At 38.7% G+C, this 16558-nt stretch overlaps 1 protein-coding gene and 1 long non-coding RNA gene across 3 annotated transcripts; both read left to right on the plus strand.

The window, feature by feature from the left end:
* Nucleotides 1-426: 426 nt before the first annotated feature.
* On the plus strand, nucleotides 427-3362 carry LOC113276310. Of its 2 annotated transcripts, XR_003324283.1 has the most exons (3): nucleotides 427-1865; nucleotides 2497-2577; nucleotides 3082-3362. It is a non-coding gene; the product is annotated as an uncharacterized LOC113276310 (long non-coding RNA). The 2 variants fall into 2 exon arrangements; XR_003324282.1 differs by lacking the exon at nucleotides 2497-2577.
* A 7155-nt stretch (nucleotides 3363-10517) lies between these two features.
* LOC113274181 (cytochrome P450 86B1-like) lies at nucleotides 10518-12407 on the plus strand. The gene has a single exon (XM_026523650.1). The coding sequence runs from the start codon at nucleotides 10665-10667 to the stop codon at nucleotides 12261-12263; it is 1599 nt and encodes a 532-aa protein (XP_026379435.1). The 5' UTR covers nucleotides 10518-10664; the 3' UTR covers nucleotides 12264-12407.
* Nucleotides 12408-16558: the final 4151 nt, after the last annotated feature.

Below are 16558 nucleotides of genomic sequence, written 5' to 3' on the forward strand. Positions count from 1 at the left end.
GGCCCTGCAGGGTTATGCCATCCTTAGCACTTGACATTCTATACAGTTTTAAGGACCCTGAAGCTCGTCTACGCTATTAGACTAGTCAAGTGACGAATTAGCCGATAATAACTCGATTAGGTTAACACGAACGTTAATCAGTAAGAATTAATATAACAAAAATCTAGCTAAGAAATTAGTACCGTTGAATATGTCTCGGAAAGTTATGCGAAATGGACTACTCGAACGTGTCATTCGGACATCAGACGAAGAATATATCACTGGATCAGTACGAAGGGCAAAGTTGTCATTTCTCGGATAAATGCTTTTGTTGCAACGCAGACACATCGTGCTCCCCTTATCGAAGCAAGTGTGTGCCTTAGTAATGCCTTTGGCCTTATCTCCCAACGTTAATCGAAGAGAAATCATTCTCGTATATTCTTTCTTTCTTTTTCTTCTTCTTCTTCTTCTTCTTCTTCTGCATCTTCTTTCCTTCTCTGTTTCTTTTCTCTGATAATCTATGAGCCATGCATGAGGAATCTGTGATAGAATCAAGAGTAGAAATATCAAGGTTGGGTTTCTGGTCGTGGTGTTACGGTTGATTGAGAACAGGAGGATGGTGATAAGGTTGTTGCTGTTAATCGAAGTTAGGGTTTATAGTTTTGATTAATGATTTGAAGACGTTGAAGATGAATAATAGAGCTGTCGGTAGATGAAGAAGCAAGGGTTGAAGTTTAATTACAGTTCCGAGGTTGTTTTGGGGATGAATTAAAGAATTAGGGTTTCGTTCAAAATTCAGAGAACAATTGAAAGATGAGATTGATGATCTAGGAGGATGATTAGACAGGGGTTTTGAGTGATTGAGTGGATTGGATCGGGATTTCAAGTAGAATCAAGTTCCTGATGATGAATTGTAGAATTAGTGAATTAGGGTTTATGTTCTGTTCTTCCCCAAATTGAAATTAGGGTTTCAGTGGAATTGAAAAGAGAAGTTAGCTATTCAGAGGATGCTGATTCTTGGGTAAGACTTCAGTTTCGTTTAAGATTGATATTTTAGTTTAAATTGTTTAGATTATTGAACTTCTATGTTTGTGTTTGAGACTGAAGTTAAGTTGAGTAAACCATGGAGTTGTAGTTATTTGTTAGGATTGTTTTAGATCGCAAGGAGGAAGGAAGGATGGTGTTATTACTGAATCTTGAATAGAGTTAAGATTAGATGAATGTTTAGGATGCTGCCATAAGAATGGATATTACAGTATTGTTGTTTGATTTAAGAAGTTGCAATTATTGGACTGGTGGTAATGCAACTGAGGTTATAGGTCATTGTAGATGAAAGTTGTTCAAGTTAATATGTTGTTGAGTAGTGACCAGGTGGAGGTGATAATTGTGTTAGTAATGAAGTGTGTGTAGTATTGTAATGGTGATTGTTCAGAATGGTGTTCTGGTATGTTGAATGTGTGGTCCTTGAGTAAACTGAGTGTAGATGAAAGAATTGTTTGAGGTATATGAAACTGCAGTTATGGTGGTGTTGGTTGAATTGTGTTGTTGAGTTGCGGTTAAATGGTGGAGGAATTAGACGCAGGGGAGATTGATTTGGTATTGTGTGGATTACAGGGAGGAGGAATGAGATTGTTAATGTGGAGTCTTAAATGGATTGAAGTTCTTTTAGATGATTGTTAGGATTTCACATAGATTGTAATGCAGATATAAGTTAAGATGTGGTGGAATTGTGTTGGGATTTAACTGAAGTTAGTTGTACTGGAATTGGAGCTGTGTTTGAATCAGCTGTGTGAGTTTGATGATGAGTGTTGCTTAACTGAGAACAATAGTAATTGTAAAGCTGTTTTGGCAGTGGCCTTAGTGAAAGCCTGCAACTGCAGATTAAGGTAAATAGATTTGTATTTCAGATTGAGTTATGAAGTTACTTTTAAATGAATGATTTGATGTTATGTTTAGTCTAGTAGAATTGAAATGAAAATGAAATAGAGTGCATGTTTGACTAGTTTAACCTTAGTTGACTCAGTTACCTGACTCAGTAAACCCTTTGACCTGAATCACTCTTGTTGACTGAGTAGACCCACCGAGTTTCCCTATCTTGCCCTGAGTCGGATCGTTGATCGATTCCTGTTTGACTTATTTGACCACTGATCCTGGATGACGTTGACTGTTAGTTGACTCCGTTAGTGACCGTTGGTTGACTTAGAAGGACTGAACCCAAGTTCGATGGGCTTGTTTAGTGGACTTAGGCTTAGGGTTAGTTATCCTACTTTTATGTTTTGGATCTGTTACGGTCTGAATAAGCCTTTGGCTCCTTCTACAAAGTTGTAGATATTCTTAAGACTTAGCTAATCGACTATAGAATCAATCTAATTGAATTAGTAAATCTTAGATTGCTAAAGATAGATAAATAGAAGGCGTGGAACCTTATATGGGCCTAGAATCATTAGAATGACTTGTATGATTCTTGTGTGAGCCTTTTGACTAGATTCTTAGACTTCTTGTGTGATTAACAATTAGACTCTATTAACAACGATCGATTCAAAGGACGAACCAGTGGATCGTGGATCTCAAGGTAGGCGTGGCTTGTCATCAAAAGAGGTGGGAATACTTTTAACTCTTTTGAAACCATTGTTGTTTCTTTTACAAAAGTTTATATTTAAGAAACGCATGCATTGTCTGTTCGTACATTTCATGCATTGTTTAGTTTGTGTTATGATTCTTTTGTTGATTCTTTGAATCTTTTCATGAATTGGAAAGGACTTGTAATGTTTTGAATGTCATTATGAATTTTTATGGGAAATAATAATTTCCACCTGTGGTATATATGATACGCTCATTCACATTTATATCTACATGAATTCGAGCTTTTATGCTTATTATTGGTCATCAGTTTGCGAGTTCGGAATTGGTGACATCAATAGCTATTAGGTGTGATTTGCGAGTCCGGAATTACAACCATATTATACATTGTTTGAAGAAGGAGTTTGTCCATATACATGTTTGTTTATCACAGTGACTTGGTCACTTTTTAATGTTTGGGAAACATGTATTGTTTTCCATGTCTTGTCATGATTTCTTTAAAGTTAAATGTTATTCCTGCAGGGCACCCCTTCTATGGATGATGTGCTCACCCTTTTCCACTTCCAGTTTTAGAGATAGATCAGAGTTGCGCAGCGAAAGCTTCGAGGAGTTGACTTCGTTAATTAGTTGGTTAACTTCTGCTATGTTATTATGTGGTATATTATATTTGTAAATTAAATGACTATTGTATATGTATCATTTGAGAGGAGTTCTTGTATACATATTTTAGAGCGGGGCTAGTTTCTGGGTTAAGTTTTGTAACAGATTTTATTAATTAAATGTTTAAGTAATTGATTTGGATTCTTAGTGCCTCTTTATTTAGTTAATTTCTGAGATTAGTCAGCTGCTAGCTTTAGGGGACCTACGACAGTATACCGCTATTATGGTTTCGCAATCTTTGCATTGCGCCGTTATGGTTGGATACTGACTTGGCCTGCAACTCTGTGATGCACAATCATTATGCTCACTTGCAGCCATGTCATAGACCTCCCCCACCTAATACGTTCAACGTCCTCGTTGAACGCGACTCAGTATGAACACCATACGTGTCTTAACTTCGCTTCACTTGCTTTCAGAACTTTTTCTGAAAATCGGCAGTACTATTTTGGCTAAATCCTGAGCCAATGGTCCCTCTCCGATTGCATCCACATCACTTAGCTTTACTGCTTTGCCATTGATCTCATATACTTGAGCCACTTCTCGGTGTCGTGCACTATGCTTATACTGCTACTCAAATCATGCATCAATACCCAAATGCAAACCTGAAATTCTTCTTAGCCAACTCCCTTTAGCCTGAATTTCGCTTTGAATCATTTACGCCTAAGTGTACGCACATAATGATTCTTTTTAATCTGATCACCACGATAATTGCCATAGTCTTTCGCCTCCCGACTTTGCCTTTTGCATCTGACTCAACATGACAAGGACTTATAAACGACTTGGTTTCATTTTCAATCAGTTTTGCCGGCACATGCCTTGAACTGTAGTTCTCCTGCTCTTGTTAAGCATGTCACAAAGTGCATAGGGTTTCTCCTCACATAAGACACCCGAATTCAACACTTCATGCCTCCCCAAACTCTGATTATGCAAGCATCATTCAAGAACTCGTTTCTCCGAATGTGGCCACCAAGTATAAACTCGTACTTATGCCATGTTGCATACTCGAACTGAAATGACAAGTTTTCTTTGCTTAATTGGTTTAACCAAAACTATTGAGTTGCACAGCCCATCTAAGCAACTGTGACTGACTATCTTTTTGGACATAACATAGCTAACCCGTTAGCTGTCCGTGCGCCATGCCTTCAAAGCCAATATGTCTCCAAATACTTCTTTGAACTGCATTGCTTGTTGCTTGGAAAGTGTGTGTCTTTCTCCAAGGCCATGAGTTCTACCTAACTCATGTTTGCTGATGAAATGATTTCTAACTTGCTGTATTGCTTGCACTGTCGCTGCCCATTTTCCATCGTGCCATTTTGCAATCCCAAAAAAAAAACATCACTTATGCATCAACTAGGACCCTTGTCCTAAGCTTTGCTTGTTAACTTTCGACTTGTCTTTCTATTGCATACGTTAGGCTAAGTATGCTACTTGCAGCATCTCCCCATGAACTAGCTTTACATCGTAAATAAAGAGGCAAGACTTTATAAACGAAAACACCTTCATTCATTACTGCTCTTATATAATAAGATCATGTACTCTTACATGATTGATCCACTGATCACTTTTGGATAGCTAAAACTTCATTAACAAAGCAACTTGCTCACACTAAAGCAAAGTATATACAAACTTGAAGACTCAAATAAAAGTCTGTACAACCAAACTCTACACACAGAGTTTGCAACAACCAACAACTAGAGCTATATAAAACAAAGCCAGAAACACTCTTGTTTTGGCGTCAAAGTATTGCCAATGGAGACAACAACACTTACTCTTGTTCTTAGCTTAGTTTCTATTGTCGAAGTTAGCGACCACTTCGCTTCGAGGCCTCTTCCTCGAACTTTCGCTTCGGCCTTCACGAGTCTTGCTAGAATGATCCCCATAATCATCCCCAACTGATGCCTTAAGTTGCGCCTTGAGTGGACAGCTTCTAGCGAAGTGTAAAACTTTGCAAATGAAACATCCCCTATACTTCCGGGCTGAAGGGAATAGTTCATCTTCCTTTGGATCATGCTTACGCTTACTGCCTACAGATTTTTCCTTCCTTTTGGCCTCTCCTTCGCAGCTTTGCACATCTTAAGTTGTTGTGCAACTGGTCAGCCCTCTTACCGCTTGAATAACCATCTGGATACTCTGAATTTTGCGCTTCTTGAGTTCAACAATCACACTCGAACTCGCGCTAGCCAGAAATTGGAACATCTGATCTTCTTCACTCATGCCACGTACTTCTTGCACCAATGCAAGGAAGTTTTCAGCATAGACCTGTGGTGTACCTTCTATCTTTATCCTACACAAACTCTCTCTTGCGTACCAAGCACCATTTCTTGGATAGAACTGACATCTCAGTCCATCTTTCATGTCATTCCATGACCATTCCATGACATAGGATTGGCATAACCAGCAACTTCATCTTCTTCCAACATAGTTCTCCACCAAACCTTTGCATCACCTCCAAGGTAATTGCCCGCGAGAGTTACCTTTTGTCCTTCCCCACTTCCATCTGCCTCAAGTATTCCTCAAAGTCATACAAGAAATTCTCAATTTCTCTAGCATTTCTGGAACCTGCGTAAACTCTTGGCTCGGAGACTCAATTTGAGCTTTCTCCATGCACGTTTTCCCCTACAAACATGCCGTTACTGATTAACCCGCGAATGCCTGCCACTTCCCCTGACATTTTCTTCGCATGGTTTGTTAGTATGATCTTTATGTCACTCAATTGCACCTTCAATTCAGTCACTTCAGCATTGGTTTCACAATTTATCAAGGTAGTATCAGATACCTTGTCTTCAACAGCGCCTACCCTTTCGTCTTCTTTAAACCAATCTGTAGTCATTCCTTCAAGTAAATCTAGCCTGCCCTTATCTTCAGAAACAAGAGGATTTTCAAGTCCATCACAGCCCATGTCTATGGTCAGATCACCAAGATCACCATACTCCTCAAGCTGATCAAACGTACCCGGTAGTTCTTCGTCGATCAACATGCCATTAGAACTCATTTATAATGCAAAAACTCTGAAAATAATGCGCCACTTACTTACTCACATGAAAATAACTTAAGAGAGAAAGATGCACCAGCATATTATCCAACAAATACACTCAAACTGTGTACCAAACACAGCTCTGATACCCGAAACTGTCACATCTTCAAACACCCTAGATATTTTTCTGCGAAAGTGTAACCCGACAGTACAATGGTTCTTTGAACAAAGCTTCACCCACCTGCACTTCAGCCTTATAGGTTTGCACCTATGCAAACAACCAACTCTTCAGTTTATCAGCGAAAGTCTTTAGCCTTCTTTCTCTTTACTTAAACTCATCAAATGCACCCCGTAATGCACTCAATTCATGCCATACTTTACCAACAACAATCATCCAACCAAGAATACTTAGAACATCACATAATCACTTCATTTTATTGCATCAAAGAGAAGAAATACAAAACTTGCCCACTTAGGGACTTACACAGAATTGTTCACCTTGAACCAAGCCTTCGCCTTACAAAAACTCTCCTATTTTGAGTCTCTCACTCCCATATGAAAGCCTGCCGAATTTTCCAGGCCATAGGACTATTTATACAACAGCTTTACTTGGCCAAACTGTGCACAACCGTTGCACATGCACGGGGCAGCCATCTGTCCCATAAAGCAGTTCTGTAACCGCCAATAACTGTGCTAACTTGCCATTTCTTTTCTAACTCGCGCCAATCATCCAACACTTGTTCTCTAGAAGTTAGAACTCTTCTCCCACGCTTATAAACTCCTTTAATAACCGTTCTTACTTGTATCGCGTGTTTGGCATGCTTGTGAAGCTCGTAACCAACTTGTAACCATCACTTGAATTGTATTTCACTACTTGTTGCGCTTTACTGAATTTAGCCTTGATCCTTTGATCAGCCACTTTGTCCCTGCCAATTTCTTGATCTAAGCTAATGCACGGACCATCCTTGTGCTTTAATCATCAAGGCCAACTCTTTAAACTTACTCTAGTTACTCATTTGTCATATATGCTTCACTTCGCCAATTTTGCTTGACAATAACAATGCAACTCTTACATTACTAGCTTGTTTGCATTATCCAAGCTCTGGCCCTGCCTGGAACTAATGCATAGACTAATCCTTAGTCTATTCTACCTTCTTGCATCATCCTTGAGTTTGGGACAACCCAATTCCACGGATATGCCTTAATGCCAACATCGCATGTTGCATGTTGCATGTTGAATCTTGCCACTTTGGCTTGTCTTGCCTTTCACTCAATGAAGCTTCATTGAGTTGGCCAATAAGCTTCATTCCTTTGACAAATGCCTTTACAATGTAGCGCCACTCTTGCGCTTCGTTGGCCCTGCAGGATTATGCCATCCTTAGCACTTGACAGTCTATACAGTATACCGCTATTATGACTTCGCAATCTTTGCATTGCGCCGTTATGGCTGGATACTGACTTGACCTGCAACTCTGTGATGCACAATCATTATTATGCTCATTTGCAGCCATGTCATAACTGGCTACCATCTAACTAACAAGGGGATACAAAGTCTGTATTTATCACGTCATTTGATGGAGAGAAAATTGTGAAGTCATTTCATGTTCTCACATGTCCCCAAGAGGTCAAAAAGTTGTTAGTGAAAGTAAAAATCTAATCATTAAATCATATGACTTGGCTATGAATTACGACGGGCGAATAGGTCGGAATTCGCAAAGTGCGTGCATAATTCGGCTTGTCCAGAAAACTAGCGTATCAAGTCCGGAGTTTCATACGTACGCGACTAAAATGGGTATAATACGGATACATAACTTTTCGCGAATAGTTCGGCGAATTGCTAACTAGGGTTGCATCAAAACAGAGCTCAAAAATATTCAGTGGTTCTATATGAACCGTGGGAGAAAAACTAAAGCAAAACCGCCTCTCACAGATTTTTCTTTTATTAGTGGGTCCCAGTGGGGTCCGCCCCTCGGGAGACGTGCAGGGGTGGGTTTGTGAGAGGCGGTTTTTTTGTGGTTTTTCTCTCGGTTCGTTAAGAGTTTTTGCAAAATAAATTCAAAAAGTAAGGACGTCATTTCTTTTTGTGTGTGACGCACCATCATCTCTTGTTTGCCAAACTCTCTAAAGTCTAGATACAGGTAGTGTATCTTTGGTCAGTTGTCCTCATTTCACAAGAGAAATTGGGTCAATTTCCCAAATATTCTTAAAACATGGTTCTAATGGACGAGTAAAACTTAGTACGGGGTTGAAATGGACATCAAAAAAATAACAAGAATGAATCTGGATTCATCCCGACTTAAACTTAAAAAATAGCGAGGGTGATGCATCTTGATGTAAATTAAAAATAAGAAAATGTATTTTAAAATGGGTAGGATGAAACTGTTTACATCCTGACTATTTTTACGTTCTCGTCCATTTAAACAGTATCGGATTTACATGTATTTTTCATCCAAGAATTGTTGTTATTGGGTTAATTGACCAATTTTGTGATTTCACAATTCCCCTCCATAAATTTATCACGTTCGAGGAAGTTTCCCATGCTGCTAATATTTGAAGTACAGTTCAATGACTGCTAATGGAGAGTATCACTTTACTAGGACGACACCAAATTTCATACCGGCCAAACTCAAAGTTACTATGTCATATATGAAATTTTATACCCTCCAGATAAACTGGTAAACCCATTAACAATTTTTTTTTTTGCTTGAAAAGCACTAGCATAGAAGCAAATCCAGCTAACATTAAAGCACAACTATGGGGATTAAAACAAGAAAGTTGTAAGGCCGGTTTCTATGGGTGTGGCAAATATATTGATTTCCAGTTTTGCACCCATTATGGAGTTGGAAAACAAGCAAACTGGCCTGGCAAAGTGGCAGGCCAGGTCAAGTTTCTACCGAGCGGTCGACCGCTCGGTGTAGAAAACACCGTCAGGTGTAGTGTCCACCGCCAGCGGTCTAGATTCGACCGCTCGTATCATCTCATCCAACGGTCATAATTTCGTCATCCTATAAATACAATATCAAATTTCATTTCAAGTCACACCATTTCTTCAATCTCCATTCTTTCACTCCACAAATCCAACATGTCAGTTCGAGTTCGATCTTGCAAATTTAGCATAGCTGAAGATGAATCCATTTGCAGGCATTATGTTTTTGTTATACAAGATATGGTCAATGATGGACAACATCAACAACAAGAGTTTGTATATGGAGTCGCATATTTTAGAGATTTCAAGAAGAAACATTGAACCTCAATAATCGAGATGCAAATGGATTGTGTCATCGCTTCGGAATAATCAGCAAGGATGCGAAGTTGTTTGTTGCTGCACTTATTGGAGGCTATCGAAACCGACAAAATGGCCAAAACGCATTTGATGTGGAGCAAATGTGTCGGCTCCAATGGCGCAACAGAGTGGGAAAAGATTTTCAATTTGATGGTTGTTATCTTATCTTGAGGGTGTTGCCCAAATATGATGAGTTTAGATTAGCTGCCAAATATGATGCATCTTTCATTTGTATCAAATTTTAATTTTAAGATATTATTAACATAAAACTAGTGCATCTTTCATTAAAAGTTTAGAACTTTAATTTACATTAGTGCCTCTTTCATTTATCTAGATAATGACATAACTTACAATAAAGATTTTAAAAGTAAAAATTTGGGACAATGTTCTTCACCTTGTTTATCTTCTTCATTTCACCAAACTTCCAATCAATGCGCTCGTGGACGGAGTTTCCTTTATTTATCTTTTTCTTTGCCCTCACGGAACTTCAAGAAGACAGAGTTTACTCCTACGTCTCTGTCGTACAGTATTGTGGTTTGGGAAGTTGAATTCCATTAACAAAGGCCAGTCTGTACGTAATGAATACAATTTCATCAGTAATTCTATGAAAAGCTCACATGGAACCAATGGTGGGGCTGGTATTTACCAACCCACAAAGAGTGAAACACCCAAATCTCTCAAAGCCATTTGCTTATATATTCCTCCCATTGGATGGGATCCTTACAACTTACAAACATAACCTCAAGATGAAAGTTGCCATGTATAACTTTTCTGGGTCCTTATATATAAGTTAAAAGGTCCCATTGGCTTGAATTGCTTCATGTCTCTCCCGTTTAAATGTTACCGTTAGCTGGGGTCTCTGCATTCTAATTCACTTACCTGCAGTAATTGAAAACTGGGACAAATTGCTGGCTGCAGTTCCTCATCAGTAAATGTACAACCTAATTCTCAACAACAATACTCAAGTTACTCAACTACAATACTAGCTCATCCGGATATGCTGCCATTACTAGAAATATAGTACAGCAATGGATACGCAAATTCAGAAAAAATAACCAAAAAACAAAAAACTTAGCTAAAATTTTTGGTACTTCACTTGTAAACTTGGTGCAAGTTCATTGGCGGCTTCCCTCACCACTTAACAAAAATTCAGAAAAAATAAAAATATATCCTCTCATCTCATCTCTGATGCCATTCATGAAGAACAAAGAACTGATATCCATCACAGACTACTGGTCAGTGATAGAAACAAAGATAAGGTTCTCTCACTTTGTTTTAGCTTTAGTAATTCTCTTCATTGTGCGTGCCTTTACTCAGAGACTAACCAGCAAAGGTCCCATGATATGGCCACTCCTGGGTATAATACCATCGGTTTTACTCAACATTAACGATGTGTTTAATTATTTCGCTGATTCTTTAAATCAATCTGGAGGAACGTTTATTGTCCGAGCGACTTGCATGGATCGTTTTTGTGGAATCATGACTGTAGATACTTCCTCCATCGAATATGTTTTGAAGACCAACTTCCTGAATTATGACAAGGGAGAGGCTTTTATAGAGATATTCTCTGATGTATTTAGGAATGGTATTTTTGTTGCTGATGGGGAAACATGGAAAGAGCAAAGGGTTGCATTAACATCAGTTATGCACACTTCTTGGTTTATAGAGTCTACTCATTCGGTCATACAAGATCTGGTGCACCAAAAACTTTTAAAGTTGATAAATAAGTCTGTAAAATTAGATAAAATTACAGATCTGCAAGATTTGCTACTTCGATTTACGTTTGACAATATCTGCATCACTACATTCGGAATTAGTCCTGGGTGTTTATCCATTGAACTTCCTGATGTTCCTTTTGTTGCGGCTTTTGAGAAAGCTGCAGAGCTCTCATATTACAGGATCTTTACTCCTACATTTATATGGAAGACACTGAGATTCTTCAGTGTTGGACCAGAGAAGAAACTCAAGGAAGTCACCGGAATAGTGCACAAGTTTGTGGGGGAGATTATTACAAACAGAAGGATCGAGCTTTGCAAATCGGGTCATGTAAATGATCGGTCAGACATATTATCAAAGCTCATCATCAAGAAAGACCCGGACGATGAACAGCAGATGGAGGATAAATTCAGTGACGACATGCTAAGAGATCTGTGCTTAAGTTTTATTCTAGCGGGTCGAGACACAACTTCAGTGGCACTAGTATGGTTCTTCTGGCTCATACATGAACACCCACATGTAGAAAGCCTAATTCTCGATGAGATCAAAGTAATCATAAGCCAAAGGAAGTCTGACATAGAAAACATAAACGAAGTTGTGTTTACAGCTGATGAGCTAAAGAAAATGGCATATCTTGAAGCTGCTCTATCAGAAACACTGAGGCTCTATCCTTCTGTGCCACACGATATCAAGGAGGCTAGAGAGGATGACGTATTGCCTAATGGTACTGCTGTTAAAAAGAAAGATTTAATAATCTACTCCATGTATGGCATTGGCCGAACTGAAGCCATATGGGGGAAAGACTGCAGGGAGTTCAAGCCAGAAAGGTGGATAAAGAACGGTAAGGCAGTAGCCGAGAGCCAGTTCAAATTCCTGGCATTTAATGGAGGACCCAGATTGTGCGTGGGGAAGCAGTTCGCTTACATTCAGATGAAAATGGTAGCTGCTTCAATCTTGCTAAGGTACTCAGTAAAGGTTGTTGGAGGCCAAACAGTTGTTCCCAAGGTGACAACTACACTGTACATGAAAAATGGGTTGTCAGTGAATTTCAAGCCTAGGTTGAAACTCTGAGAAAACCTTTGGACCACTTCCCGTAAGGAATCTGGATTCACAAGAAGCCATGTACTTGATTTTATCCCTATATATGCTTTTGATTGTAAGACTCATTGTCAATTGATTTTTTTTCAGGTGAAAATATGTATTACACTAAGGTATAACCCGTTCATGTGTTGTGAATTAAAACAATCAATAAACTGGTACTCAGTTTTATGGTAACCTGACTTTCATGTTCACCTACAGTGAATTATTAACCGAGCAACATAAGACCAAGATAAAAGTGTTGACGTCTATAATAACTACACAAATATGTAAAGTTAAGTGTCATGCATTGGTGTGGCAAGACTTAAAGAGTATCATCTGCAGTACTTTCTCATTCTGTTAAAACTGGATGCACTCTTAAAATGCGAGAGGTGTTTAACATACATCATTTATAGTTAATGTAAGCCCTCATCAATTTTAGTTGAAAATTGTGCACAACTAAAGACATAGATTTTGCATTGAAGAATTGCTACAGATGATAATATGCAAGGGGCTGGCATCATAACAGTGAAACTTACACTCACCTATTCTTGCTTCATGATATATTAGAACAATAAACAATCTGATTTGTAGAAGCATTCCAAGAAAGAAAACAAGTACCTGCGGCCTGAGGAAAATAAAGTGTCACCTTCAAGTAGGAAAGGCCAATTTGCTGAATCTTGTTTCTCCAACCATTTAAGTATTTGAGCTTTAGATGCATTCTCAGGTGAATCCCAGTAACCTCATATTCATAAGGCACCTTGAGCTGATATAAGACAAGAAGGTGCACCAGAACGTGTCTCTTATATTTCAAGCAACCATTTCAGTTCTTGACTAAACTGCAACCAAAATTTACTAATCCATAACAGAATTCTGCTATGAAAGAACAAAAATAGAATATAACTTCAAAACCTGATAACATTTCCTAAATCTTAAGCAATGCCAACTTCTAATCCCAATGAGATTAGAAGGATACTAAGAAGATTGACAATTATAACGACTAACAATGAACACCTAAATTTGGCAAGGTATTTAAGACCAGTGATGAACCAAATGTATATCCGATCCATCTAGGTAAGTATGATTATCCAAACAGGTATACCTAATCGCAAAAAATATCACCAAATTTTAGAGAAAAAAACATACAAAATCAAAAACCAAACTCACATAGAGAGGGACTAACCGAGAGTAAAAGGAAGAACAGAGAGGTTAGCTGAAATTTTTACATGGTTTTCCCTAATTCTGTTGATTGAAATGGCGGCAAAATGGAATGAATTTAGTGAACAAAGGGTACTCAACTCTCGCGCATGTCGTCGGACGAATTTATGTGGAAAAATAAAAATTCGGCTCCAGGATCGTCTGTGCCAAAGCCGTCTTTAGCGTGTCAATTAGTGACTGGGGTTGGATTGACGTTCCGGAGCGTTAAGAGCTTCTCCAACGGTAATGTGGTCAGTTCCATCCGTGGCATTGGGAGAACACATCCTTTATCTTATATGGCAACTAAATTTCCTAAATACATGAAAAAAATAATCTTCCTCCAACCCATCTATTTTTTTTAACTTCTTTGTTGCCTAGTTGTCTTCTTATTTACAGATTTTATCTGGTTTAATAGTATCAAAACATTGTTAAAATCTCCGTTTTTCTGGCGTTAGTTGATACATACACAACGTCATACTCCTTCTCTGAACTCCAATTAAGTAGGAGTGATCACTCCAACAGCATCGGCTATTTAGATTGCAACTGTATGGGCTATTCCATCAACGCAATCACAAAGAAATATTCACTAGCAATAGATCAATCAAGAAATTGGTTTGGTTGGCTACCTGAAGCAATCAATCAATCATAATACTCATCATAGTATAAACAAACGATAATCACGTGAAGGAATCAAAATGGATTCATACATTAAATTAATTCATGTTTTGAACTTACAATTCATCCTCAATCAAATATGAGTTTATCTACTCATGGATCTATTGAAATACATGAGATAAATAGATACGAGTAGTGCGCTTTCACGGCTTCATGCTACAAAAATAAAACACAAACTTACTTTGTTATTGGTATTTAGTAGGAAGATAAAACAACATGTATTACGTAAAATAAACCACAAACATACTTACAAATTGTTCAATGGACAAGTTGAAGTGAGTAGCGTTAAAAATCTGAGGTTGGGGAGCTAAAAAGACAAGTATCGCATTTTCGATGACTAGGTGCTTATCATGGACTTATTGAACACTTCTTCCATTAGGATTCCCAAACTCTTGCCTAAATTTGTTGTGTACCCTAGCCCAAAAGGTTACGGCATCCACCCTTACGGAGGACTGATATCTAACTCGAGTTTCCGCGTACCATGCTTTGGTGATTGCCGAATCTTCATTTGAATCAAATGATGTCATTCTTGTGTGTAGAGGTATTGGGAGAGTTAGATGGAGTGTATGATGATATGAGCTTTGGAGAGTACATGCAAATAGGTGTGTGTTGTTTTGTAGAGAGAACTAGTGTATTTATAGGATGGTGCCCAAATTTGGCCGTTATGGTGGTCAATCAATGAAGTTGTACTTGCAAAAATTTTAATTTTGAATTCGCCGGCTGGGTTTTTGTTTCACCAATATGCCGACTAAGTTTAGCCGGAAGGGTCATAATTTTCTTACCCTGCGGACCTTATTATGATTTTAGGCATCAGGAGTTCATTTTCCTCTGTATAACCGTCGGAATGGTATTTGGTCATTAGTGTGCCGGCTTTCTTATAGCCGGCAGGGTCATAATTTTGTTACCTGCCGACCTTATTATGATTTTAGGCATCAGGAGTTCATTTTCCTCTGTATTACCGTCGGAACGGTATGTGGTCATTAGTGTGTCGGCTTTCTTACAGCCGGCAGCTTCATAATTTTCTTACCCTGCCGACCTTATTATGATTTTAGGCATCAGGAGAAGGTATTTTCTGCAACACAGAGTCGGCAGGGTCGATAACATACTACCTTGCCGGATGTAAAACATCCGGCTTGGTATTAATTTTCTTACCTTGCCGACTATGGTAACTACACCATTTCTTCTGTCAGGGCCGACAGTCTGATAGTTCACAACCTTGTCGGCGCTAGTTTAATCGGCAACGTAACTTAACAAAAGCATGCCGGCGGAACTATTGAAACTTTACATAGCTAAACAAACCATTCATTCAACAACTAGAAATCCAACATTTTTTGTCCAAAATACGAAAACATGTCCCATAAACCTTAAAAAAACACTTGTCCAACCATTAACCTTAACATTTGTCTACCACAACATAAAGAAATAAACTAGGAATGCATTAATTCACCACCACGACCACTACCATGGCCTCGTTTAGGAGCACCACCACTACTACTACATTCACTACCACTGGAACGATCCCTATTTTTGTCATCATTCATCTTGGTTTGTGCTTCTCTCTTGGCTTGTGCTTCCCTCTTTAATTCAGCATCAGCTTTCTTGAACAATTCGGTGGCATCTTCATTGTCAACATTGCTAGCAAAATCAATGTGCTTGCTTTGCTATACAATCGACAAAGGCTCTCCTCTTTCTCTCGTGCAACACATCACCCTCACAAGGCTCTTCAAATGCTCCTTCTATTTTCAATCAAACAACAAATAATTAATGGAATGATTCGATAATCTAATGTTAAAACAGTAAGAGAAACTCAAAAATACTTACAAAGAACTTAAGACTTGTTGCTGGGTCTTTCGCTGCCAACTTCCTCTTACGAGCCAATTCTTCAGCAGTCTGTTCCCTGATCACAATAGAACGAGCCCAACCCAAGTACCACGGCATGTATCTCTCATGAGATTCATGACCTTCTCTCATCTCGTCCAAAAGACTCGTATCGACTTTACGTTGTCGTCTTTCGTTCCAATGATCTTTAACTGGCGCTGGAGCGTAAGCGACGTTAATACTTTTTTGGGACGTGGTGCAGTCATCCCGTACCACTTTAAAGAACGGCTCAGCATCGAAATGAGGTTCTTCTTGGACGTAACCCAATTATCGCATTACCCGAGGTGGATCGTACATTGAATATACATGGGTGAACAACAAGGGACCGTAGTATAATGCAACATCATCTCTCCTTCGGATTAAAGCTTGATTTCTAGCATCTCGATACGGATCAAATGTTACCTCATCTGCAGTCAATTTGTCAATGGCGATTCAGGTTTTGATAAGCTGATGCGGCATTTCCTTATCTTGACCACCCTTAAAACTATATCTCTGTCCTCTTGGATTATCAATCGCAACATTCTCATTCACTTTGACGT

The sequence above is a fragment of the Papaver somniferum genome, chromosome 4 (genome assembly GCF_003573695.1).
Source record: "Papaver somniferum cultivar HN1 chromosome 4, ASM357369v1, whole genome shotgun sequence".
NCBI lineage: Eukaryota > Viridiplantae > Streptophyta > Magnoliopsida > Ranunculales > Papaveraceae > Papaver > Papaver somniferum.

Bases quoted from the DNA above. Each gene is read 5' to 3' on its own strand.
- LOC113274181 (XM_026523650.1), top strand. From the start codon at position 10,665: ATGCCATTCATGAAGAACAAAGAACTGATATCCATCACAGACTACTGG.